The sequence below is a fragment of the Athene cunicularia genome (assembly GCF_003259725.1).
Source record: "Athene cunicularia isolate RWA chromosome 2 unlocalized genomic scaffold, athCun1 chr2_part1, whole genome shotgun sequence".
Taxonomy (NCBI): domain Eukaryota; kingdom Metazoa; phylum Chordata; class Aves; order Strigiformes; family Strigidae; genus Athene; species Athene cunicularia.
This window is the reverse complement of record NW_020799095.1, coordinates 108,543,677-108,568,492: the sequence shown is the minus strand read 5'-3', so window position 1 is coordinate 108,568,492 and position 24,816 is coordinate 108,543,677. Positions and strand designations below refer to the sequence as shown.

The 24,816-nt window shown below is 40.6% G+C and overlaps 2 protein-coding genes across 3 annotated transcripts in view; one reads left to right on the top strand and one right to left on the bottom strand.

The window, feature by feature from the left end:
* LOC113476040 (ethanolaminephosphotransferase 1-like) overlaps positions 1-15,530 on the top strand; it is a 43,631-nt gene extending 28,101 nt beyond the window's left edge. The window contains exons 6-11 of one of the 2 annotated variants that reach the window (XR_003397667.1): positions 3,384-3,432; positions 5,599-5,779; positions 10,243-10,425; positions 11,586-12,237; positions 12,336-12,338; positions 14,874-14,885. Coding sequence is in view for 1 of the 2 variants with exons in the window: in XM_026841363.1 (XP_026697164.1) it covers positions 3,384-3,432; positions 5,599-5,779; positions 10,243-10,425; positions 11,586-11,651 (479 nt within the window). In the remaining variant the exon portion in view is untranslated. Of the gene's footprint in view, positions 1-3,383; positions 3,433-5,598; positions 5,780-10,242; positions 10,426-11,585 lie in introns of both variants that reach the window. The other variant, XM_026841363.1, reaches the window with a different exon arrangement.
* Positions 15,010-24,816, bottom strand: part of MAPRE2 (microtubule associated protein RP/EB family member 2) — a 73,915-nt gene continuing 64,108 nt past the window's right edge. Inside the window, exons 6-7 of the mRNA XM_026841364.1 lie at positions 23,302-23,460; positions 15,010-17,957 (exon numbers count right to left, since the gene is read on the bottom strand). Of these exons, the coding sequence (XP_026697165.1) occupies positions 17,886-17,957; positions 23,302-23,460 (231 nt within the window). The 3' untranslated portion in view covers positions 15,010-17,885. The remainder of the gene's footprint in view (positions 17,958-23,301; positions 23,461-24,816) is intronic.

Sequence of the window (24,816 nt, the reverse complement as noted above, 5' to 3'; positions counted from 1 at the left end):
TAAGTAACTGAGCACTGTCACAGAAGCGTAACCTGGCTGTCAGCAGGCCCTCAGTAGTCTTTAGGGCATGGTTTAAGATGTCCTCATGTAACTAAACTTAAATACATTACTGTTAGTCTAGACTAACACAGGGGACAAATGTACTATATCCATCGTGTTCCAGCTTTTGTTTGGTTTGGTTTGGTTGGTGTGGGTTTGGTGGTGTGTTTTGTTTTTTTGTTTTTTTTTTTTTTTTAATTCACTCAGCAGTATGTTGCAGGGAACATCTTAGAGTTTTGGAAATGAATTTGAAAGCATCAAGTGAAATCTAAAGTTGTAACTAGAATTGATGGAATTATCTTTTGTATCTCTGTATCTCTGTGTTTATATATATGGTTTATATATATAAGTATTTGAAAAACAAGATATACCTTTATTTCTGACACATCGCTAATCCTGAATTCTTTAATACATTGGGTGTTGGTTGGTTGGTTTTTAATGTGGACAAAATAATTCCTGATAAAGAGCTTTCTCTGAAAAGGCAGTCAACGTAGTGCAAGGCAGAGGACTGACCATAGGATTGTACCTAAATCTGAGGGTTTGGTCTTGCTACATTCAACCCAGCATGACACAAGCATTCCCTGTGTGTTAACTGTGCCACCCATCTGTGCTTTGGTATTTCTGCCTTTAATACAGGCCTGTTTTCTTACAGTTGGGTCTCAAAATTTAAACCAGCTGGAAAATGGGGGAAGATGTTAAAGCAGAAATTAAAAAATACTGGAGGAGTTGTCATCCTTCGAATAAACACTTGATGAGTTCTGTTTTCTGTAATGTGTTAAAAATATCTAATACACTAAACCCGTGTTTTTGAAATGATTTTAAAATAAAATCTGTGCTTTTAGGACATAAAAAAACCCCAAGCTCAGTCATCATCGCTGGGGCAGTGCCTGGGTGGCTGAGGCCAGAGAGACAGCAGTGGGTTTGCTTTCCAGGCTGCACCTTTTGTTCCCCAGACCAGCAGAGAATGGCAACAATGCGGAAGCAGCAGTTTAGCTTCTGGGCACAAAGGGATCCTTAATGCCAATTAAAAAGCAGACTTAATGAGTACCAAAAGCAGCCCCCAAGTCAGGCCTCTTTAGCTAAAAAAAGATGGGAAAGCAACATGTAGGAAATGATGGAATTTTGAAAATCCCATAAGAAACAGGGGAACACCCTTTGCTTTCCCTACTGCATCCTCAGCTCTCTGCTAAAAGCAAAGACGTATAAAAATACAGAGGAGTAACTGGTGTAACTGCCCCATTCGGAAAGTGGCTTTTAGCTAGCTGGGGGATTGTTTGTGGTCAGTGTGTTATTTCTAACTAAAATGGCACTTCATAAAAATAACAAATTGTTGGCAACCATTGCTCTTTGAATTCTATTTCTAGTTCTGGTCTCTATTTCTGTTCCTCTCAGTTGCTTTTCTCCTAACAAATCAAACTTCAGGATTGCAGCAGGAAATTTAGATTTAACCTCAAGAGTCAGTGTTTTGTCTCATGTCTGCTCTAATGTGATACAGATGTTGGAACTGCTGTACGTAACTCAAGGTTTTATTGAACTAGCCCTCCCTGCCTAATAGAAAACATAGCCAACCGGAGTGCACGTTCAACACAGATCACTCTGAAGCCACTGAGCTTGTGAATTTTAGAAATATATTTACAAGATACTTGGTGTATATTACTTCAATTTCACATCCTTTAGCTGTCTGATATGGAATTTCTGCCAGGGTAAAGAAGCAGAGCTCTTTATCTTACTTGTTTTGAAAAGCAAAACCAGGAAGTAAACATGTAAAAATGAAATACCTGAAATTATTTACAGAGTGGATATTATTTTTTTTCCCCCAGTTCTTTGTTTTCTCCTCTTTAAAAGATAACCAGAAAGATTGAAGAAGTAGATTATGTATTGCATCCCTTTTTATTTCTTCTGTTTTCAGACCTCCACTGTTCTTGCTTTTTTAAGTTTTCCTTCCCTCGAGTTGCCACTGTGGCCAGAGTGTGCTAAACACTTGGGTATGTCTTTGATGAGGCCTGAATGGTAAACAGTGACATTTCTCAAGATTCTGCTATGCCACGTTAGCCCCAGTACAGTGTCATCTGAAATGAGTTCTTTCCTCTATTCATTCTTATTTTTCCTTATTTCCAATAATGAGATTAAACTTTGCTACTTTTCTGTATAAACAGTACACTGTGTTTCTTAAATGAGAGTTTTTTAAGGTAAAAACAGAAGGTTTAGAACATCAGAGTGCTTTTTTTGCCCATAACAAAATAGGAATTATGTATTTAGTGCACCAGAGCCAATCTTTATGCCTTATAATATAAAAGCTGGGCAGAAATATGTTACCCAGAGCAATCTCCAAACAGCAAGCAGACCAGAGAAAAACCCCTGATACACAGAATGTGGGGGGAAAAAAACCAAAACCAAAGAGCTCTACAGGGAAACATTTAAATAGATTTACTTATATTTTCACCCACTTAGGCTGACTGATACTGTGGCTTTTTTGTTTAAACTTCAGACTTCCAGTTCTTGCTGGAGGTCTTCTTCGGCCCTTGGATGGACCAACATATTTTGGATGTGGGTGTTAGACAGGGTACAACTGGGTCTTCAGGCATCTCTAGGACTGTGGGCAGCTGTGTTGGTAACACCAGCAGCAGTGCAGACAGACACAGTGTTAGCAAAGGAAAATTCCCGGTCCTGTGTGGGTTAAAGCCGAGCTCCAGAAGTCACAGCTGTATTTAAAAAAAATAGTAAAAAACCCTCACTCGTTCAAATGATGGCCACATCATGAAAATTAATTCATTTCAGCTATTGTATCAGCAAAGCAGATCATTAGTTGACCCTTAGTATATTGAACTATAAACCTGTTATTTCCCAGTAATGTGGGCAGCCCTTGTTTGAGGTTAATTGTCTTCACATATTCCATGGGAAGGCTTTTGGTGTCAGACTTGTCTTTTTTCTACCTAAACAAAGAACAGCTCATGCAAAATGGGGCTGTGATCTTTCTTGTGTCAAGCAGAGGACAATCACTGATTGGACAATGATATTATTAATTAACCATTATGACAAATAACTGATCCTACCTTCTAACTACATCTGAATTTTTAAAAATCTTTCTGTCTTGTCATGCATTACACAAGAAGATCTGTATCTTCTGAAGCAGCAACTGTTTCTAGCAGATAACTTCTGGAAATATGAGGAAGGTTTTGTTATTGCCTAAAGCCACCAAACGCAGTTCATATCCTGTAGTGAGGACAGGAATACCAAATAATTTTTAAAATAGCATGCTAGCTCTATTATCATATGAGAAAACTCTGAGGTCACCACTGTAGCAGGACTGTGTATCATTACATATGAATTGTTTTCTCTTCCAGGTTTCAGTTTATTTCTTTCATTTCCACAAACACTATACAACATTCGCAGGTAAGTTAATTAACATTAAATAAATTCTATCCCCTCCCATTTAATTCTGTTTATTTAATGGTTTCCTCACGTGAGAAATAAATGTAATGCTTGAAGTAGCCTAGCTTCTTTCAGCCAGATGTTGTCTTGATAATGTAGTAATGCTGGCCAATTTTCAGAATCTGACTGGTTTCTTTTCCATATTTATAACTTCTTTTCCTTTCACTTGCCATTCTCCAGGCAGTCTCACACTGGTCCTGCACAGTAAACTGATGAAAACTCTGTAGTAACAAATACTGCATTTTATCTGCAGTCAAATGTGATTTGTAACTTCTACTTGTGCTAGGTAAAATTCTGTAGCCAATCATCCTGCACTCCATGAGGTACTTTATTGTCTTCCAGATCCCGTGTAAAACTCTCCTCCATATGAAGTCTGCGCATAATTGCCATCAGATATAAGCTAGGCAGGTGCAAGCTGTGATTACATCTAAGAGCTGGCTTGCTGCACCGAGGAATTTTATATACAGCTAGTTTATACTCCAACTGGCTATTTTTATTAATGCTGCCTTCCTCCACTAGTATTTGCTAGCTCACTCATCTGTCATGTCAGGTCTCTCGGGTCCTAAGTGTCCTGGAGGAGGGACTGTCATTTCCTGTCATCAGGAAACAGTGGAAATTAGTATCAACATTTTAAATTTGGAGACACTATAAGACAATAATGCATCACTCCTACACAGCCCTTTTTCATGTCACAGTATAGTGGCGCTAATAAAAGCATAAATAGCCCTGAGTTTGGGGCAGGAAAAGTGGAGAGTCAGGACATGTGGAGCAGGAATGACTGAGGAGCTGCAGAAAGGCTCAGCTTTGGGGTAGGGTGCTGGGAGCAGCAACAGGAGGGGACTGGGACCAGTGGTGCAAGGGTCTCTGGTTTAGGGAAGCCTGGGAGAAGGAGGACAGCATATTTGGGCATGTCAGCCCCTGGCAGGAGCAGCATTTACCCTGATGAACATGTAGTTTTTGCTGTCCTTCCTCTCATGTCAGGACTTTTGTTTAGTGTTTTCCTTTTCAAGTCATCGTTCAACATAGTTTCTCTCAAGCCTTCCGGTGGGTTTATCATTCCTCTGAACAGAAGAGCACAGTAAATTTAAACATCTAGTCAGGTTTTCTTGATGGATGCACATACACAAGCTATTTGGTGATGAGGGATTTGAGTTTTCCAGTCATCTCCTCTCTTTCTTCATCCTGCTGCCTGTTCTCAGTTGTTATTTTATCAAAAGAATATTATTTTTTGGATGAGAAAGTTATGCATTGGATTTTTGTCTAGCTGTTTCTCTAAGTACAGATGTTCGGAGATTTTAAACAGGACATTTCCCAGTACACTTCAAACACAGGATTACTCTTCTGAACTATTGGTGTGAATAAATGGTTTAATGATAGTGAACTTTAGTAAATTAAACCTCCTACTCCCTTTATCACCTCTGAATTTTGCCTGAGTGAGAAAGATGCAAGATAGATGCAAAAGCTATTGATCTTACAGTTACCTTTTGCCTAGCTGATGTAAAATTCAGTCATTTACTACCTTTAATAGTACTGCCTTTAAAAGACAGCATAAAATATCCAAGAGAACACACACTGCAGCATTAAATTTCCTATACTCTAATTGGCAAAAAAAGCCTCTTCTTTAGACTGTACTTTGGCAATGGTACAGGATTGTCTAGCACCATCATCTCTAGACCTAAACAACAGCAACACCTGCCAGCCATGTGCGTGACTGTGTTGCCACTGAAAATGTGGGGCAGATTGACTGAAGTCATTTCATGCCTCATGTCAGAAGTTTCATCCTTTAAAAAATAAGTGTTTTGAATTCACAGCAAGCCTGCATGCTATGCATTTGGATGACGACTACAACAGTGGAGCTACTGCAGCTCACTTTGTGTGTAATGATGAGCTGGTGAAGCTGACCAGGAGCTATGTGAATAAAAGTATATATTTTTATCCCAGAAATAAATGTTACTTGGGTATCCTACAATTTCTTGTAAAATGTCTAGGTATCTAGCACATTTGCACAGGTAGTTGTGTTGCAAGATGAATTCTTAGGCTGAAGTTCAGGCTAGAATTTGAAACTACTGTGTGGAAATAGAATGGATAAATTATCTTACTGCATAAAATAATTGTATTTATTTACAGAGCACATTTAAAGAAAACACTGAAGAATGATTCTTTGTATGAAGGACTCCTACCTCTTGTGTCACCTCTGTTGCTGTTCATTCTTCTTACAGTCTGGGTGGTTTTATCTCCGGCCAACATATTAGCAAAGCAACCAAGACTGTTTTTATGGATGGTTGGGGTTGCTTTCTCAAACGTTATTGTAAGTATGTTTGTGGTGGTAGTAGTATTTAGAGATAGTTTTCTATTTTTATGTGAAGAAACAGAAGGGAACAGAAACTAGTTAAAAGCAGAAGCACACTGCTGTTCTACCTCAGTCTTATCCTCTCTCATATGAAAAATATGACAGCATATGAAAAATATGACTCATATGAAAAAACATGACAGCAGTTGTCTGGACTAGGGACACTTACAGTACTGCAATACCTACCCTATCACAGCATAACATTATGAGGGTTCTTTTTTTCCAGCGTTTTGCCAACAGCCCCAGGGAGGCCTTACTTCCAGAAATAGAACAGATATTCCCCAACACATAGGCAGAACTGGGGACTTATCTAAACTAAAAGAAAGCTCAACACAGGCACAGATTTACCAGCAAGAGCAGGGGGAGTTGTAGCCTGTATCCTGCAGTTCAGCTGATCCTACATTCTCCCTTCACTGTTCAGAATAAGGCTGTATCACTAACAGCGTTTCACAGAATCACAGAATCATCAAGGTTGGAAAGGACCTAGATCATGCAGTCCAACCGTTAACCTGGCACTGACAGTTCCCAACTACACCAGATCCCTCAGTGCTATGTTGACCCGACTCTTCAACACCTCCAGGGATGGGGACTCCACCACCTCCCTGGGTAGCCCATTCCAATGCCCAACAACCTGTTCTGTAAAGAAATGCTTCCTAATATCCAGTCTAAACCTTCCCTGGGGCAACTTGAGGCCATTCCCTCTTGTCCTATCACTTATTACTTGGTTAAAGAGACTCATCCCCAGCTCTCTGCAACCTCCTCTCAGGTAGCTGTAGAGGGCGATGAGGTCTCCCCTCAGCCTCCTCTTCTCCAGACTAAACACCCCCAGTTCCCTCAGCCGCTCCCCGTACGACCTGTGCTCCAGACCCTGCACCAGCTCCGTTGCCCTTCTCTGGACACGCTCGAGTCATTCAATGTCCTTTTTGTAGTGAGGGGCCCAAAACTGAACACAGGAATCGAGGGGCGGCCTCACCAGTGCCGAGTACAGGGGTCAGATCCCTTCCCTGTCCCTGCTGGCCACGCTATTGCTGACACAAGCCAGGAAAGAAGTGAAGAGATGCTGGGGCCTTGTGATAGCTCTTTTCTCACAGATTAGTTTCTCCTGTACCAAGTCATTGTAATCAATTTCCCCCTTTTAATGCCTATGAGGCAACATAAACCTTGGTGAAGTAACAACATGGGCAGCCAGACAGTAATGCTGAGCACTGCAGTTAATCCAGGGTTTTCTTCTCTGGAGGAGGCCATTTACCTCTTTTCTTGCCAGGAGAGAGGCAAGGGAGCTGCAGCCAAGAAGAAAGGTGTTCCTCGAGTTAATGCTAAATTACCCTAAAGTATAGTGCCAATTGTCATTTTAGAAAGATAGTCTCCAACACCATCTGAAATGGTGTCAGTGAGCAAGACTGCATCCAATTTAAAAAGAGTCTTGCAGTGTCTTGCATTATGAGAGAGATCTTTGAAAATGCAGGATTTTAAAAGAGAAAGCATAACCCTGCTGTAAATTTGCATTCAGGAACACAAAAGAAATTCTAGTGTTTGCTAGATGTATCCTATGAATGTACATTTCTGAGGGGCACAAATCAAAAAATTCCATTTTAAGGACTTAACCTCACAGAAGTTATTTTCAGATGTATGAGGTTTATTGTGTGCGTTTTTCATTATCTAATCTACCCCCTTTTCTTAAGAGAACAGTGTAGATTCCTAAGTGAGAAATATAATTATTTCATACTGGTGGGGAAAAGTGCTTTCAGAGTTTGGCAAATGGCAGGTTCTGCATATATGTCTTAACTAACTGAGAGCAATTGTGGTAGGATGCTTGCAGAAGAAAAATAGTAAGGCAAACCAGAAGTTTCTTTGTAGACTGCAGTTCATTAGACACTGAGTGCAATGCATATTCTTCAGGCCTTGTTTTCGACTTTAGTGAAACATCTACTGCAGTGTTAGAGGTTTGCCTGAATTAAAAATGTATGCATGTTAGTGGGAATTATTAACATTTTAAAAGCCAAGCATTAAAAATGTATGGGTGTTAGTTGGAATTTATAACATTTTAAAAGTGAAAAACAAGCCTGTACTTCCCTTTCACCTCCTCTGGTCCCTTATTACACACACAATTCCTCCAGCATCAGAGTAAGGCTTGTCATAGCAATGCTCTTCTTCATGATAGTCTGACACACTGGGTTTCCATTATCTTTTCTGTAGACCACAAACTGCAGCCTATGTTTCTCTACCTGCCAGTATTTTGAACTTCTCGTGCCTTTGACAACGTCTTTAGTTGCTCAGCAGATCCCTTGGGCTAGACGCTTGATCTCAGACCTGGCCTTGTAGACATCCAATTTCAGGAGAAGTAGGGAAGGTGATGGCCTCCTGGAAGCAGGCAGAAGGACAGACCATTTCCATAATTTTTGGCTAACCTAAGTCCAGAAGGCCTCCAAGACCTAAAAAAATAAAGCTGCTTATCCATGAGAAGAGGACTTCTCTCCCCTGTCCCCAGAGCTGACAGCGGGACTGCCTGTGGATTGGCCACCCCTCTTACCAAGAAGCTCAAACCTTGCTTTGAGATTTGCTTGTCGGGCAACTCTCAGAAATACCCAGGTCTGGGCAAATCACCACGGAGCACAACTGTCACAACTCCCACTTAGGAGGCCCTTAGAAGCATGTGTTTGAGTCCAGGTGGAGGGGACAGAATGGGTAGGTCCCACGGAGAGGACCTTCAGCCATCACCATAGCAGGACTGACATAGTGGCCGGCTGACGAGCAGGGGCAGCTCAGACTCAGGATGTGCTTCATGAGGAACCTCGCAGGGGAGATAGATGGTAAAGAGAGACAATGCTAAGGACCTACCCTGGGGCACAAACCACAGCTGCTAGAGGTTTAAATGCAGCGGGGCCAGGACAGCATTGCAAGGTGTAGGCGAGGGTGTAGTCCCGTAGCTTTACTTCTTCTTTGCAGTCTGCCTCTCCAGACTCCAGCGCTTTCATCTCCTAATGCTGTTTTTGCCTCACTTGTAGTGTGAGTCAGTGCTTCAGGACCAGGGGGAATAAGGAATTGAGGGAGGAGCGCAGAGCATAGTCCATTTTGCAGTCCTGTGATGATACACTGAAGGTGAATCACTCCAAATATTAATAAGCAATCTTTATGAAAAATTAAGTACCGTACTTAATGTGGTATAATAATGGTTTAAAACAATGTGAAATCCAACTTCTGGACAGGTGTAATTATTCAGCCAGAAAAATTATAGCATATAGATTGCTTCAGCAATTTCTGATACCCTCTGGAATGATTCCCAAAGGCCTCATAAAAGTAGTGTTACTCAAAAAATACATAATCAATACTGATAATGCATTGTAAGCAAAAGTATTTACATTAGGGACAAAAGCTTACTTCTTGCATTATTGAAAGTTAATTATTTTTTCATGGTTTATTTTTGCATTCTTTAGGTTCCACAGCAGACAGTAAAGCCAGTATTTTTTTCCCTGTGGTCAGACTCCTAGTGCTGCTGTCATAAGATTTCAGGCACTGCACAGGGAATGAATTTTTCATTCTTCTACTCTTTTCAGGATACATAAAATCTATTTTTAACCACATTTAAATTTTGAGTGAAACTTAAATCGATAAAATATTTCAGATATGCCTAAATTCTTTTTTATTTTTTTGTAAAGGGCATGGTATATATGAGACATATTTCTTAGGGAGTCTAAATCAGGTAAAAAACACTTAGGTGTGCTTAACTGGTTTAAAAATCTGAACTTCAAGTGAGTTCATCTCAATATGTTTCAAGAACTCAGTCAAATTAAGCTAATTGTTTTCAGTTAAACTACGCACCATATATTAATTTTTTTCTGCCATTCTGAGTGGGATCCTTTTCTCTGGGCCCCCAGCCACATCTCCAGGGAGTTCACTGCCATGATTGAGCCAAGAAAATGGTGTTTTAGTACACGAAGGAGTGCTAGAAAAGAAAAACAGGATTTAGAAGTGGCATATATTACCTTCCCTCCCTTCAAAATGAACCAGAATATATTTCTGTCACGCCGTGTGATTAAAATACCAGTACATGGTCCCAGTGATTAAGTGGTGGCACATTTGATTTGGGATCACAACTTTACGAGCCTGTGTGTCAGCATAAAGTGTCAAACTATCCTTTTGTGAAGATGTGCTTCAGCTTATAAAGCAAAATGTGTCAAAGCACTGTCTCCAGAAAAGCAGCATGTATTTTAAATTAATTGTAATGAAGTCCTTTAAGACTCACAGACAATGAGGCACAAAGGTGTATCTATAGTAGTCTTCTCACCAGAAACAAGCCCCATTTTGAACTCTAGCCTTGTTTTCCCCTCATTAAAAGCAACCCGCAGAGAAAATGGATGTACTTTTGCCTAGACCCTCAGGCTGACCCAGCGCTTCTCACCTGGCACCTTTTGCTCTGACAGTGCAAAGTGATCATCTGCCAGATGAGCAGCACCCAGCCAGAGCTTTTCCATTGGTTCCTCTTCCCGCTGGCGTTGGTGGTCTACGCAGCCATCTCCGGGCTGCTGGGCTGGACAGAAGAAGTGGTGCTTGCCGTGTTCACTGCACTGGTCACAGCTGCCCACGTGCACTATGGGGTCTGTGTGGTGAGTAGGCACCTCCAAAGCAGCCACAGGAAAGCTGCGCTGGGGCAGGGAGGAAGATGGGGCCTGGGAACAGTTTCTACACCATCTAGTTGAGGCAGTGTCTAGGAATCTGAACATTCAGTTACTTTTTTTTTGGTGGGTGTTGTTTTATTTAGTCTACAGTTTAAAAAAAAAAAGTTTACTACAGGCAGTGCCTTTTCACACATGCAGCAACTTCACTGACTTGAATTATTTCAATGTAACTGACTGGTTTTGGCTTTAAACCCATCACAATCAGAATATTTATGGACAGGTTTTATATATCAGTTGACCCACATGGCACAAATCCTTCCAACCTTTTTCCCTTTCTTCTTCCTGAGGTTACTTGACTGAAAAAAATTAGGAAGGTAATATGCAAAGTGAAATTAATAGAATTAACAAAATGAGGTTAACTTTACTTTGAATCATCAAGCAAAATAGCTGTCCCAATTTCTAGTATTTTCTTGGCCCTCTATTAGCATCTCCCAAGCTGGAGACATGAATGGTTTTCTAGTTCATTCAGTCTTACCAGCACATTTCTGTGTCTGCTAGGTATCAGTTTTGTCATTTATTGTCATCTAAATTACTGCTTAAATTCGTTTATTCTTATTTAATGCCCCTTCTTGTAAAGAGCATTGTCAAACAATCCTTAGCAAAGTGTCTTAATGGGGGTTTGCTTTCAGGTAAAACATTCTGCATGGCAAAGATCTCATTTCACAGGGATCTGGTCAGCATTCTTTTATTTACGATACACTGTTGGGACGTAAGGATGTTTCTTCCTGCCTTTGGAAGAGGCCTTTTGTCAGCAGACATTGGCATTGTAGTAGATTTTACCCCAGCATCGATATGGGCCAGTTGGTGGAGGTCAGAGTAGAAATACCTGGTCAAAATTCACCATTATTCAAGAGGGCCCAGGTCCATCACAGTTTATGTCATCTGTGAATCTGGTCTGTAGTGACTTAACTTCCCATCAGTATGCTGCAAGAGGAACGTAAAGACCACAGCTCTCTTGCTTGAATACTTGTAGGTCCTCATGCACCTGAGGACTGTGGTTGGGTCCTCCCCCCTCTGACTGGGAGAAGAGACAGTGAACTGTGAAGCACATGCAAAATTGTTTGCTAATCTTCATGATTTCTCTTTAGGGGAGGCAGCTGAGTGAGCACTTAAACATTTACATCTTCTCCCTGAAGAAACGTGTCCAAGAGTGAACACCTGCACTATGATCAGACTGTAACACTTGACATGGAGATGTGCAACTCTTCTGATGTGATAAATAGTTGGAATTAATCTGTTTAAAATAACCAAAGAATAGAATAGCCCAGATATCCGAACCACTGCGACAATGAGCTATGCAGCAAGATGCTTCATCTCAGAGGAAGATTCCCGTCCAGCAGAGAAGTGTTTACCAAGTTGTTCTGCTGCTAATATTCACTTTATTAATGCCGTGTCACTACTGTTTGAAGCTTTTGTCTTCCTCCTCCTTGCCACTGTGTCCAAAATCCTTGATAAATCCATGCTGGGTTACATGAGATCCTTGATGATTTATAACCACTACTGACTTTGCCCAGCCTAGTCACCAGTGGGACCCTGGCAGTGCAAACCCTCCCTGTATGTCCTTCCCACTCAGACATCTGTGCCTGCTTCATTTTCCATATTTATTTTCTAATAACTCATTTCTTCCATACAACCTCCTGAAGTGCTTACGCACATTCAGCCTTTTCCTCACCTCAAATGAATGCATGAAGAAAAGAGAATGAGCTCAGAAAGCTATGGGTACAGTAAAGTGTTCTTGAAGTTTTTTTCCCAGCATTAAGATGAATCTCAGCTGACCTGTAGCTGTCAGAAATGCTGGCTCCGTACATAAGCAGCTGGCCTTTATACTTATTTTCTAGACAGTAACAAGCACAGTGTTGATATTTCAGTAGCAATAAACAATACACCCTACAAAGGTAACCAGCTGAGAATAAGTTTGGCCAACAAACCTTTGAAGATTCTCTTATTTCACTGCAAAACTAGTTAGTCAAACCTTATTTAGAGTGCAAAATGCCAAGGAAATAATTATTTGCCTGTGCTTGAAACAAGTTATTGCGGTTTTCGATAATGTCAGAAGAGGAAAGAAAAGCTTTTTTTAAACATTACATGTTTGCATGCAGATGTAAACTGCTCACTTTGCCTATAATATATGTAGTATGTAGGTTTTCTGTATGCCTTGGAGGAAGGAGCAGGAATTTGAGTTTCGTTTCTTTTCATACGCTGCCCTAGCCAGAGGGACTTTGTGGCCTTGAAGCACTAATGAAACAATCTGTCCACTTTCCCCACAATAAGCATTAGATTACATTTCTTGCACAGAGAGATGTGATTGACAGACTGGCATGTTTATTAACTGGTTAATTGTCTCGCTTGTCAGAAGCAGAGCAAAAGCATAGTAGTTGAGCTGCTGAGCCTTAAGTGTTTTTTTTGGTTTTTTTTTTCAGTTCTCAGACCATTTCTCTGGCTTTATCACTGGCCTGATCATTTTTCCTCAGTTAACTTACCCTTACATCAGTAGCTCCTATTAATATTTTCAGCTAAACAGTGACTAGTCATATCTTTGTGAACAGCTTCAATTTAAGTTTGCATCGCCTGTTACAACAGTTGACCTACCACATCGGTAGGGCTGATTTTTTTGGGGGGTCTTACTCATCATACTACAATCACAGTTCAAGGAGCTTAAGGCTCAAGTTGGGCAGAGGACACAGGTCATGATGTTAATGCTGGTTTGGAGATTTTACCAAAAGCCCTGCAAGGAAGGAAGGCTCCAGTTCAGTCCAGCTCCAGGGCTGCAGCTGGAGCAATGGAGAGGCATCTTCTAGCCTTTCTCCTAACTGCCCAAGGGCTCTCTTTCTCTCTCAGAGTAAGGCTGAGGGCTGTTTATTTAATGAGGGTTGCTAAAAAAGGCAGTTCTGACTGAAGAGGAACAACAAGTTTGATGTAGGCATGCACCCAGCAATCTCACTATTTGATGAAGCTAAATATTACATCCAATACCAGATACACTGCCACAAAAATCTCACCTATTTAAGCAGTTTATATTTAACCCATCCATCAAAAGTATCTGTAGGAAGTCCTAATGAGAAAAGAATTAGAATACAATAAACAAAATACCTCTAGATTGAATGTGGTTGTACTGGAAGAACTCTGCTGACAGGCTTCCCTTTTCCTGCCGTCTTGCACTTATTTATAAAACAGTTGGAAATAAGGGTCACAGAAGCAACACAATTTGATGCACTGTAAAGAAGTATTTTGAAATATTTAATTAAATGAAATTATAAAACTTGAACCGCTGCAACTCACCTGCACTTGTACCTTTCTAAAGGGAAATACAGTATCACTTTTAAAGGAAATTAAACTTCAGCCAGCTTTTTCACATTCTACATGAAGACATGGCAAATAACTTTTTCCTTTTTAAAGCAACTTACCACTATAATCTCTATAAAGACAAGTACAGAAACAGATTATGTATTTCACAGTGTATATATTGAATTGTTACCCATAGATGGTAACTGGTTCAATGAACAGGAATAAAAATGCATATTTCATAGGGTGGTACGGTCACAGATTTATTTTGCCATCAGATGTAGATGACCTAACAATCTAATAAATTTTTTGGCCACAACATTATGGCAGAAAATTTTCAACTATTTGAACTGGAAAATATATAACTTATTTTTTTATGCTGTTGAGTATTCACACTAGCCCAAAGACAAGCCCCCTAGTCTTATGAAAAGCAAATAAACTAGTGCTGCTCTCCTAGGCTTGAGTGCCTGGGTTGGAAATGGGCTGCTCTAGTCCTGGCTTCATCTTCCCCCCTCTACCAGAATCCTCCCCTAAGTGGTGCTGGACAGTGGTTGAGCCTCAGCCCTGGGGATACCTGGAGGCAGCGGGGGGGGCCCAGGCCGACTGCTCCCTGGCAGAACATAACCATGTGGCTTCAACCCCTGGCAGAGAGAAATCCTCACCCATGGCTCAAAGCCCTGGAGATTTAGCAGCAACTACTGCAGCAACACTGCTCATGCTGCAAAGTATGAGCTGTGAGAATTACAATGAAGTTTCCCCCTTTTACTCCAAAACCCTAATATTTTAATCTAAAATGTGGGTGGCTTTTAGGTACTGCACTGAATGTTCATTCCTGAATACTTGGCAATTGCAAGAGAAGTCCACTGGGAGTTTCAGTGCCCTTGCTATAATACTCTCTCCACCTCCTGGCTGCTGCTAATTTTGCTTTTTCTGTATCAAAACTGAGATGCAACAAGAGATTTAGTACTCTGAAATCAGAAAGCGTTTACCTTAATGAAGAAAGTTCTGTTTACATGCGCATTTTCTTTTTTGATTTGTGGAAGGGGATAATGTTGCTGAGCTCTTAGGGAAACATAACTACCTACACAGATAAGTGAACTTTTTTTTTTTTAAAGCAGCTGCCTTTTTCTTTCTGCTCCTAAATGCAGTCACTGATGAAACAAAAATATGTATTTAAACCAGAAAAGTATTATTTTAGAATGTTTTGAATAGTCTCTAGAGCTAGACAGATTTTAACATATATTTTTTTATTAAATATGTAAAAAGATAAATGCAAGTCAAGTTATTCACATATTCAGACAAAAATCTACTCTACCATGCGACAATTTGTGGATAATGTAAAATGACTGATACATCTGAATAAGACTTTTTGTATCTATTATGTCATTACTTATCTATTTATAATTAACAATACATATGTTTACATTCCTTTCAGTTTACATTTAATATATAACCAAAGCTTTATGGTGTGCTATTTAGTAAAGGTAATTACAAATGCATATTAAAACCGTAACGGAAGAATAGGTTACTCACAGGGGTGGGGGCTGAAGGACAACTCTTTCCCCTTTCAGAGCATGGCTCTCCCCTCAGCGCAGCCAATTTCTAGTGCCCACGAGGTACTTTACTGCCCCAGCTCCCTCCGTCGGTCACCTCCCCCTTGTTACAAGCAGTGAGAGGGCTGCAGTCCTCAGACCAGAAACAGGATATAAGAAATTTTCAGGAAATGAAGTTCAGCTTTTTAATTCTTTTTTTTTAAAAAATGTGCTTCAAAGAGAGAAAAGGAGAGAGGCACAAACAGCCGGGCTGTGAACCCTCTGGGGTGCTCAGCAACCCAACCACTTGCACCTTTAGAAAAACATTTTCTTTTGACATGCTCTCCATGCATCTGCTCAAGCATTAGCAGAAGGATGAACTGCAGTAGGCAGAGACTGATGTTGATGACATTATGTTTATAGCCTGGATCCCAAAACTTCTTGCCCCATCAGAAATCCCATACAGGTTAAAGGACATTCTGGAGACTGTAAAAAATTAGTAACTGCTCTTCAGTTCAACAGTATTATGAAGAACTACCGTTTATTACAATGACAATTGTAATAGGTACATATGTTCTAATAAACACAAATACAACAAAAATGACAATTCCCCCATTTGTGGTGATTCTTGGAAATACTCATTTCGGAATATACATATTTTTATAAACCAGACCTTATTCGTAACCAATTGAAATGGGAAAGCGTTGGCCCGCGGGTTGCGGTACTTTCACTTCATCACCAGGTAGGTCATGAGGTCAATGCTGGAGGCAGGGCTGGGAAACCTTCAGCCCGCAGGGTCCAGAAACTCTTCTGCTGAGCAAGGGGAGCGATCAAGGAAGTGGAAATACCTGTTCTAGTGCTTAACAGTATATTATATATTGTCTGTGGTGCCACACAACAGCAGTGATCTCACATTTAACTAAGAGCCACTTAGCTGCAGAAGATTGATTAGGAACAGAAAACTGCGCATGCTGGGGGTGGTTAATTGAAAATGTTTCTATGGAAGCATAAGCTGGGAACTTATGCTTTAGGACCCCACAAAGGTTTAAGATGATTTAGCTGTTCAGTAGGCTTTGGAGTTTTTCAGTAACTGCTGTTTGGGGTTGGACTTCCATGTACCTGTTAAATCAGCGTAACAATTGAGAATTAAGAAAATCAGGTGAGAGACCAAGAATATCAAGCATTAACTATTCAGAGAGGCTACAATGCGCAGTTTTATGAGGAAAATAAGGAATGCTTTACATACTTCAAGATACTTCTGTTTATAAAACACCATTTAGAACAGGGTGATGGGACCGCACTGGAAGGGAACGCTCTCACTGCAGACATCTCCAGGGCAGACACGGTTCTGCACCATGCCAGCCTCACCAGGGGAAGGTCAACCAAGCACAGAACTGGCTCTGTGCCCCTCAGTCAGCTGGTCTCCCTCTGATGTGTGCTCTCTGTCCAAAAGGACTCCTCACTGCCTCTCTGTGCTCTGGAAGCAGCCTCAACAGCCATGAGGTGTCCACCACCCACTCAAAGGGAGTTTGGTGGGGGTTCAAGGCTAGTGCTGTTGCTAGTTTTTTCCTCATGCCTTGCACTAGTGAGGAAATGTCTGTCTTCCATACTTGTACAGCTGGGGCAGCAGAAGGGGGAAGGATAGTGAAAAAAATGGCTGGCCTACATTGTCCTCTTCTAAGGGGTGGAAAGACAAGTATGATGGCAGAGATCATGTCCTGCAGTTATACCTGTGTCAAGATTTCTCCCTCAGCACTGAGCTCTGCGGAGGCAGAGCTGCAGCTGGAGGCTGGGACTGGATTCCTCAGGAAGGAAGAAAAGCTGGGAAATGTCTATTGACTAGTCAGGAATCTGGGAGGGTTTTCAAAAAAACTTAAGTGGATGTCTGTTCCTCCAGAAATGAGCCAAAAAACATACCATGCAGCTTTCTAACAAGTTTTCTAACACAGGGGTTTAAATCTCTCCTAGTGAAACAGATGCTCTGCCCTCCATTTTGCGAAGGCAGGAAAGGAATAAACATGAGCAACACGAGCATTTTCCTCCACAACACACCTCATCATTATGGCTTGAGTATGACTTCCACTGTATCCCTTTATTCCAATTGTTCAACCAAATTTATGCCCCAAGGCAGATGTACTAGAAAACGCGAAAGCACCACAAAGTGAGAGACACAGCTAGTGGTACGGTACTTCTTGCCACACAAAATGCCAATATAAATATGTTAGAACAAGTTACAAGTGTATCATACTTAAGACAAAAAAGAAAAAAAAATAAATATTTTTTTTTTAAAGAGCAGAACAAATCTCAAGCAGCCAAGTGGTGAAGTTGCAGTGATGTACAGTAGGTGATGTAGCCCTACAACCTCTTGGGAAGATACACTGAAAGAAGACGTCTGCAAATGCATCTTGGCAAAGTATGGGTACAGAATGCAGTGGTTGGCTGGCACTCACTATGGTACATAAATGTTAATGGCAGACTTGGAGTGAACTGATTTCAAGTTTGAGGCCGCACATGTTCCATTCTCCAGAATAAAGTTCTCACACAAAACGAAAATTGTCAGAGACGCTGGGTGAGTCAGTACTCCTCCTGCTGCTGGGGCTGTTCATGGACTTGCTCTTCACCTTCATGCTCTTCTGTGTGGCTCTCCTGCAGGGAGAAAAATACATCATGTACTCCTGCCCCATGCTGCTCGCCACAGCCTAAAGCTCAACTTCTAAATTTTCATGCACGTAAGTACAAAATGAGCTGTTACCCGAGAAAAGCAGCATCCTGTAATACTACAATAAAATGTATTTACTTCACTTTTAAACAATGCATGTGCAGTACTGATATTTCCCCAGAAAAAGTGTCAGTTTTCAACATCACTGGATGTTAACTGCTCCAGTAAGTGAACATTTTGAACAGCTAGACAGTGAGATGCTCAACAGTTAGATGCTGTATCATAGCATCCTGATGTCCTCCCATTTTCAGTTTGCCCAAGGATTTCTGAACCTGTCTGCTGTAGTTTTCACACAATCCCCACCCTAGATTTAGATCACTAAATGGACAAGACACTTTTGATATCACCTGCTTTAAAAATTAAACTCAGCGTCCTTTTTGAGGTCAGATGTACTACATTCCCCAATAACATATCCATGCTAGCACAGACCAGAGTTCAAAGGTTATCAAAACAGTGATTTTTTAGCAGTATCGAGAAAATATAACCAAAGACTTGCAAACACATTTTATTTGAAAAAAAACCTGAGTCCAGTATTCACTGATTGACAGAGCTACTGTTCAAAGCACTAATGACCAATAAACACCTCCCTTTTGCAAACAGTTATTACGCACAGTATTTTCCAGAGCTGTCTCTCTGAATACACATTCTCCTTGGGAAAAGAATCTCTGACCAAAGGGAAGGCTGGATCCCCACTGCAAGTGATACCAACTTCAAACAATTTCCAATTTAGAGACAACAGACCTGGCATCTTGAGTTGGCCTAAATGTGTCAGAGCTCAAAAAGTCTGGCTGACTCTTAGAGCATTACTTCTGTATTCCCATTAAGTACAGCTGCATTTACAGCTTTCCTCTCAAGTGTCTTCCATCTTTCCAGAGCATGGTTCACTGAAAAGATTCCCCACATCTACTCTCTGCCCTGCATTAGTAGAGCTCTGCTGTAGGCAGCTCCAAAGGAAAACACTTTTCCAAGACACTGAGCTGCCATTCAAAACACAGCAATGCTGATGCAGAACCTCTGCAGAACTAGCCTGGCTCCTAGCAATTTTCATTAGAAATGAACAGTTTGAACAACAAACTTTAGCCACTTGATACTGCTAAGTTTTAAAATTTGAGGCAAAAATAAAAAGGGAGGCCCATGATTAGAGTTTTCCCAGAATAGTTTAGAGCAGCTTATGCAATGAGAAAATTTCCTTCTGGCAATATAATATTCCTATTTCTAAAGGTCAAGAATAGGAGAATAAGTTTCCTAATGTTTGCTGATACGATTAAAATATTCAGCTGTTTACAAAACCAGCCAAATTTCAATTGAAAACAAGCCTTCTATCACTCAGGTGGTATTTTCAGGTAGAAGCCACACACGTCAGCCAGGACAACTGCAGTTTATCACCTTATGGCCCCCTTGGAGGGAACAATGCCCTTACTACACAGTAGGTACCTCAAGTCAAAACAGCTTTTTGCATAGTGCCTAAAAATCACAACTTCCATGATGGGCTGCAAGGATACAAGACTTGAAGAGAACAGGAGTTTCACAGAGGGAAAGCTGGCAGCTGTGAGAACTGCCTGACGGGGTGAGAAAACTGAAGCTTGTTTGGCTGCAGCAAGCTACCTTCCCTTAAGCCCACCTATCCTGGCCTTAGGTGTTTGAGGTGACCTGCTCTGGAATACACCTGTTCCAGAAGCTCTGTGTGTATGCAGGAGTTTGAGATACACGTGTTAGAAAGCCCACTCACACAGACTTTATAGGTCACATACATACTATCTTTTAACGCATATAATAGGAAAAGCCTCTAACCACAGGGAGTGGCTTGGGAACCTACTCGGCAGCTCTGAAGAAGAGTGGTGCCTTCTCTCTTGCCAGGCTTACCTTTCATGGAAATGGTAAATCTTACATGACTACCTCAGAAGTTCCAAGACTTGGACATGTGCTTCTCAGTACATACAACTTGTATAAATACATGAAATGGGAAAGACAAGAGTCACTATGCCCAATTACCTTGGAACTGTGGAATCTCCTTGAATAGCATCCCCTAATAAGGAAAGCAATGGAAGATCTATTTAGAGCATTTATTTCTGGCTTGGATCACACGACCATAGTTATCTCTGTCTCCCACAACGAGGAGGTGCTCCCTTTTGACCCTTTGATCCACCTGCCTCAAACTATTCAGGTGTGCCTGTTGACTGAAGAGCTAGACTTTACAAAAAACAGCTACTGGTAGGGTGGGTTCCTTTCACAAAAGCAGCAGCCTATGTAGTAGCTGCCAGAGCAGAAAGATGCAAAACCAACTACATTTCAAGCAATTGCTTCGGAACACTGATGGATCAATGTCAGCAATTCACCCAACTTCTACATGAGCTGAACCAGAACAGCCTATATAAGAAAGCAAAAGCTTCCCTGCATGTTTGCTTTACGCCTAGAGCCTACATGGCTCCTGGTTTCATGATGAGACATATAGCCTCTTCCAGTTCATCTGTCTGAAGCTCTCCTACTGTAAGACCATATGACCAAATGCTTTACATACTATCTGAGGTCTTAATGCTGTCATAACATGACTGGTAGAGGCCACATCTCCCCACCACCCAAATATATCCTTTTTTAAACACCATTCTCTGTCAACTTTGATGTTTTTGATGAAGAAGCAGGATTACAAATGATCAATTTGTAATTAAGTTACAAAGGGTTAGAGACTGATCAGCCAAATGTTAAATGACACTAGCAGATACAATATCCCTCTTCCATAAACAGGCATAACGATGAAGTTTAAAACAGAACCGTAACGGGGGAAAAAAAGGAAGCCTCTGAAGACAAGGAAACCAAATTGATTGATCTTTGTTCTTGTAGGAGGATTAAATTAAGCTTATCAGAAAATTAAGTATAAAGAGAGACTTGTCCCTTCTGAATAAGAACAGTTGATACGAAAAAGAGGACAAGATCTCTGTGCTGTGTCGAATGCAGTAGATGCCTTTCAAATTACAGCTAGGAAGGAAGAGTTTGAGACTGCTATCAGGCAGTTATTAGAAGTATGAACTGAAAACAAATTTAAGTTAGTCACAATATTCAAGCACAAGGCTTTGGTCAAGGATCACTTGTGCACTGTGTGTATTCCTTTGCATTCCCTTCCTGAAGAAAAACCTCTTGGCAACAGTATAATTTATAAATGTCACAAATCCTGAAAATTAATGTAATCCTTTTTTTCCACTTTGCCTCTGTATACTTGAGACACTCTGAAACAGAGATTTTTTTTTAAAAAAAATCTAAGCTGGATTTATGATGAACTCATTAGGAAGAAACTAAGAATGCTGAAGTTTGACTGTGGTTTGGGAATTGGGGCTACTTCCCATCTGGGGACTGGGAAAGCCAAACTGCTGTTACTGAGGGATTAACTGGCAAAAAACTGAGAGATATAGAACTTGCGAAAAATTTATTACAAAGAGAGAAAAACCCCAGAACTGACAGGCAAAGCAGTGCAGTGAGACAGCAAAGTCTGAAAACAAAAAGTAAGCAGGATCTGTACAAGCAAGGGAACCACAATCTTTGGTTTAGTGCTAACACATTGAGGTCTTTCCTCAGCAAATTACAGTCCATCTACTAAGCTGAGGAGGAAATGCACTCCAAAAGATAAGAAGAGCAAGTCTCACACTAAAAGGTACAAAAAAATTGCATGGGGAATGGCCTCTCTATTCTTCTCTAGGGGAGCAACAGTCTCCTGCTGAAGTGACATCCCAGGCCTACAACTGCAAAGACATTTTAGATAAAGGTGCGGTCATTGTATGTAGTTCTTGCTCAGGCACAGATGATGCTTTCAACAGAGAAAGGCTTGAAGGAAGGAAGCATATAAATCACTGGGACAAGGACTGAAGCAGAATGTTTTGTAATGTGTTCTGTCAGTAAGGAAAACCGAAGGAAGAAAATCAACAAATGCATTCCTTGGCACAGAATAACTTGTTATTTAAGCCAACAAACAGACAGATGTGGTAGGGGTATGGGGAGAAGAGGGATTTTGCTGGCTTTGCTTTATAAATAAATCACTGTTCTTGAATTCAGAAGACATTTTCTCTGACCGCCCTATATATGTAAGTTTTAGCTTGTTATCACGTGCCTGGCAAATTTGTCTTATTGTTTATTCCCGTGAAAATAATGGTTTCCTCCTCCTTTTCCTCTCTAGCACTTGCCCCGCACCATTGAACAAATCCTCTTTCCCCTGTCACTTCTCATCTGAGCAGTGGCCCCTGTTAGCTGCAAGCTCCTGTCCCTCTAGCACATGTTTCATTTATGCTCTACTAGTCTTTTTCAGAAAAGCATGTGAGTTTGTAGCTCCTTCAGCACTACTTCTGATATAAAATTTTAAGTCAGCCTCCTACTACTGCAACAGCTTTCTGGGAACAGATACAAGACAACCTACAGTACCACAGTGCTGCCGAGAGATTAAGTTGATACTTATACTCTCTGGAGCCAAAGCCATCATCCGCTAGAGACTGAAGAGTCAATTGTCAGTACAGTGCATAAAGGGATTTAGTTAACATCAATGGGAGTAGTTCAGCTAAATCTTCACTGAATCATTATCCCTGAATGTATCTGAGGAATTTAACCAGCACCCTTTGCAGTTTCTTGCTTTGTTCAGTGTCGACAGTGCTAAGTCTAAGATGCAATGAGATTCTTGCTTAATCTTGCAAACAATACACTGCTGAAATTTTGGTAGTAGAGGATTATTGGGTTTGCACAAGGAAGAATTTTGCCTATATCAACAGGATAAAAAAATGCTGGAGAGCATTATCTCTGCAGATATAACTATGTATTTGGCAACCTGCACCGTACATATTGCAACACTGCCACATGGGCTAGAGAAGGTTCACAGCTGTAGACATTGAACCTCTGTCAGAATTTGTGATTTTCGACACAATGACTGAAGAACATGAGTAAAAGACTTTACGCAGAAAGGCGGAAGATGAAAAAACAAAACTAAGGCTCAGAACCATATGAAATCAGTTTAGAATTGTGACACACAACCTCTCCTTTCAGATCAACTTAAGCAAACCTACAATACAAAACGTACAGTGAAGTAGTGAAAAGCAACCAGCCTCCTGAATATCTCCCCCAAGGTGAAAAGTCTGTTGTTTGCAAATGCAAACTTCCTTTTGGGGGGAGGAGGCATCAAAATCCTAGCTGCTACAGTTCTGCTGACCTAAGTATAGGAAATGACCAAATACTGTGGCAATAAATTTTTATGAAATTAAGCTGTTGCGTCTAAATGAAAGACATTAAGCTCAAACTTACGTGTTCTTCTGATGCGTAAAGGACTTCCATTAGCCGATTGACAAGGTCGTTATTCTCTCCCCCGTGTTCTTGGCAGAGAAGTTCAATCTCCCTTAATTTGCCAAAGTAGAAATCCCTTTCCTTCTCCACGCCTTCAAGTGCAAGTTTTAATGAATGTACCTGCATATAAACCAAGACATGATGCATGAGTTGAGGTGCACTACAGACAAAACAACTCAGTCTAAAATTATGCATGCTAAACAATCTTAAATACACATTCAATTTCATAGCTGAAAATGAATTCAACATTTTTTTTCCTGAAGTGCTAGATTGAACCTTTCACAATAGAGAAGAGTAAATCAGGCTCTTCCACTACATCTCTTTGACACATCTTAAACTTGATCCTTAAAGGTCAATTTTCTCAGTGCATTTATACGGAAACCCAAAGCAGTTGTTCAGAAATCAGGGATACTTGACTTGTCTTCTAACAAAGCTGCCAGAAGTGTCATGTAATGTTAACAAAACTTTCAGCTCACTACTTGCACTATTTTTGCCTGGATTCATGTGCAGTTGTTGGGAAACCTTCAATATCTTCTTGCCTAAAAATACACAGATCTAGCAGAAAAGCTCACAAAGGGAAATGGTCTAGTTAGGAAATTAAAAGGTCCTCTAGTTGCAAATGTGAGTATTGCTGTGTTGTTTTTTCACCTCTCCTTTTCTGCCTCCCCACTTACCATACTGTTATAGACCTGTGTTTCAGCACTCCGATGCCATGACCAGCCGCATCATAGACTTTCTACTCTGACTGATGTACTGTTCCTATCAACAAATTCTCTCAAATGCCAAGTATCTCTTTGCAACTTTGTTCATAAGAGTGTTCAAGCTATACTGTCAGTCAGTATTTCACCACTACTGTAAATCATTTATGGGCAACTTAGCTGTTAATGATTGGGCTTTATATAAATCATATATATATATACACATCTATCTATATACATATATATATTAAATAAGAAAAAAAACAATTTAGTGGGAGCATAGCAGATAAACTACTGTCCAATGGGGTACACACAATTAGGGTAATGTGTAAGTGGCTCTCAAATTCAGAGGACAGCAGTGTATCAACTGACAAATAATCACAAATGAAGCTGTCTACAGTAAACACACTGACCCCAATCACAGCCAAATTAGCATCCACATTTTAAGGCTTGCAATTATACAAATTATTTTCTAAATAAAGCATGCTCAATAAATAAAATCATATCAGACTAAATTTCAGTGAACTGATACAATTTAATAGAATGTTCTGTGTTGCCAGTTCTACTGCAAGCTAATTTGTTTCCTTCACTAGTAAAATATCAGCAGAGTTCAAATAATGCTTAGACAGCCTAAATCCTCTTGGTTCATAACTGCTAAGCTAGTGATGCTTTCTTCTGACCGCACTCTCAGCGGTGTCAGACAGCAGAACTAACCTGTTACCAGTGCAGGATCTCAGAGTGTCTCATTCACGTACTAACCCATCTCTGACCACCTGCC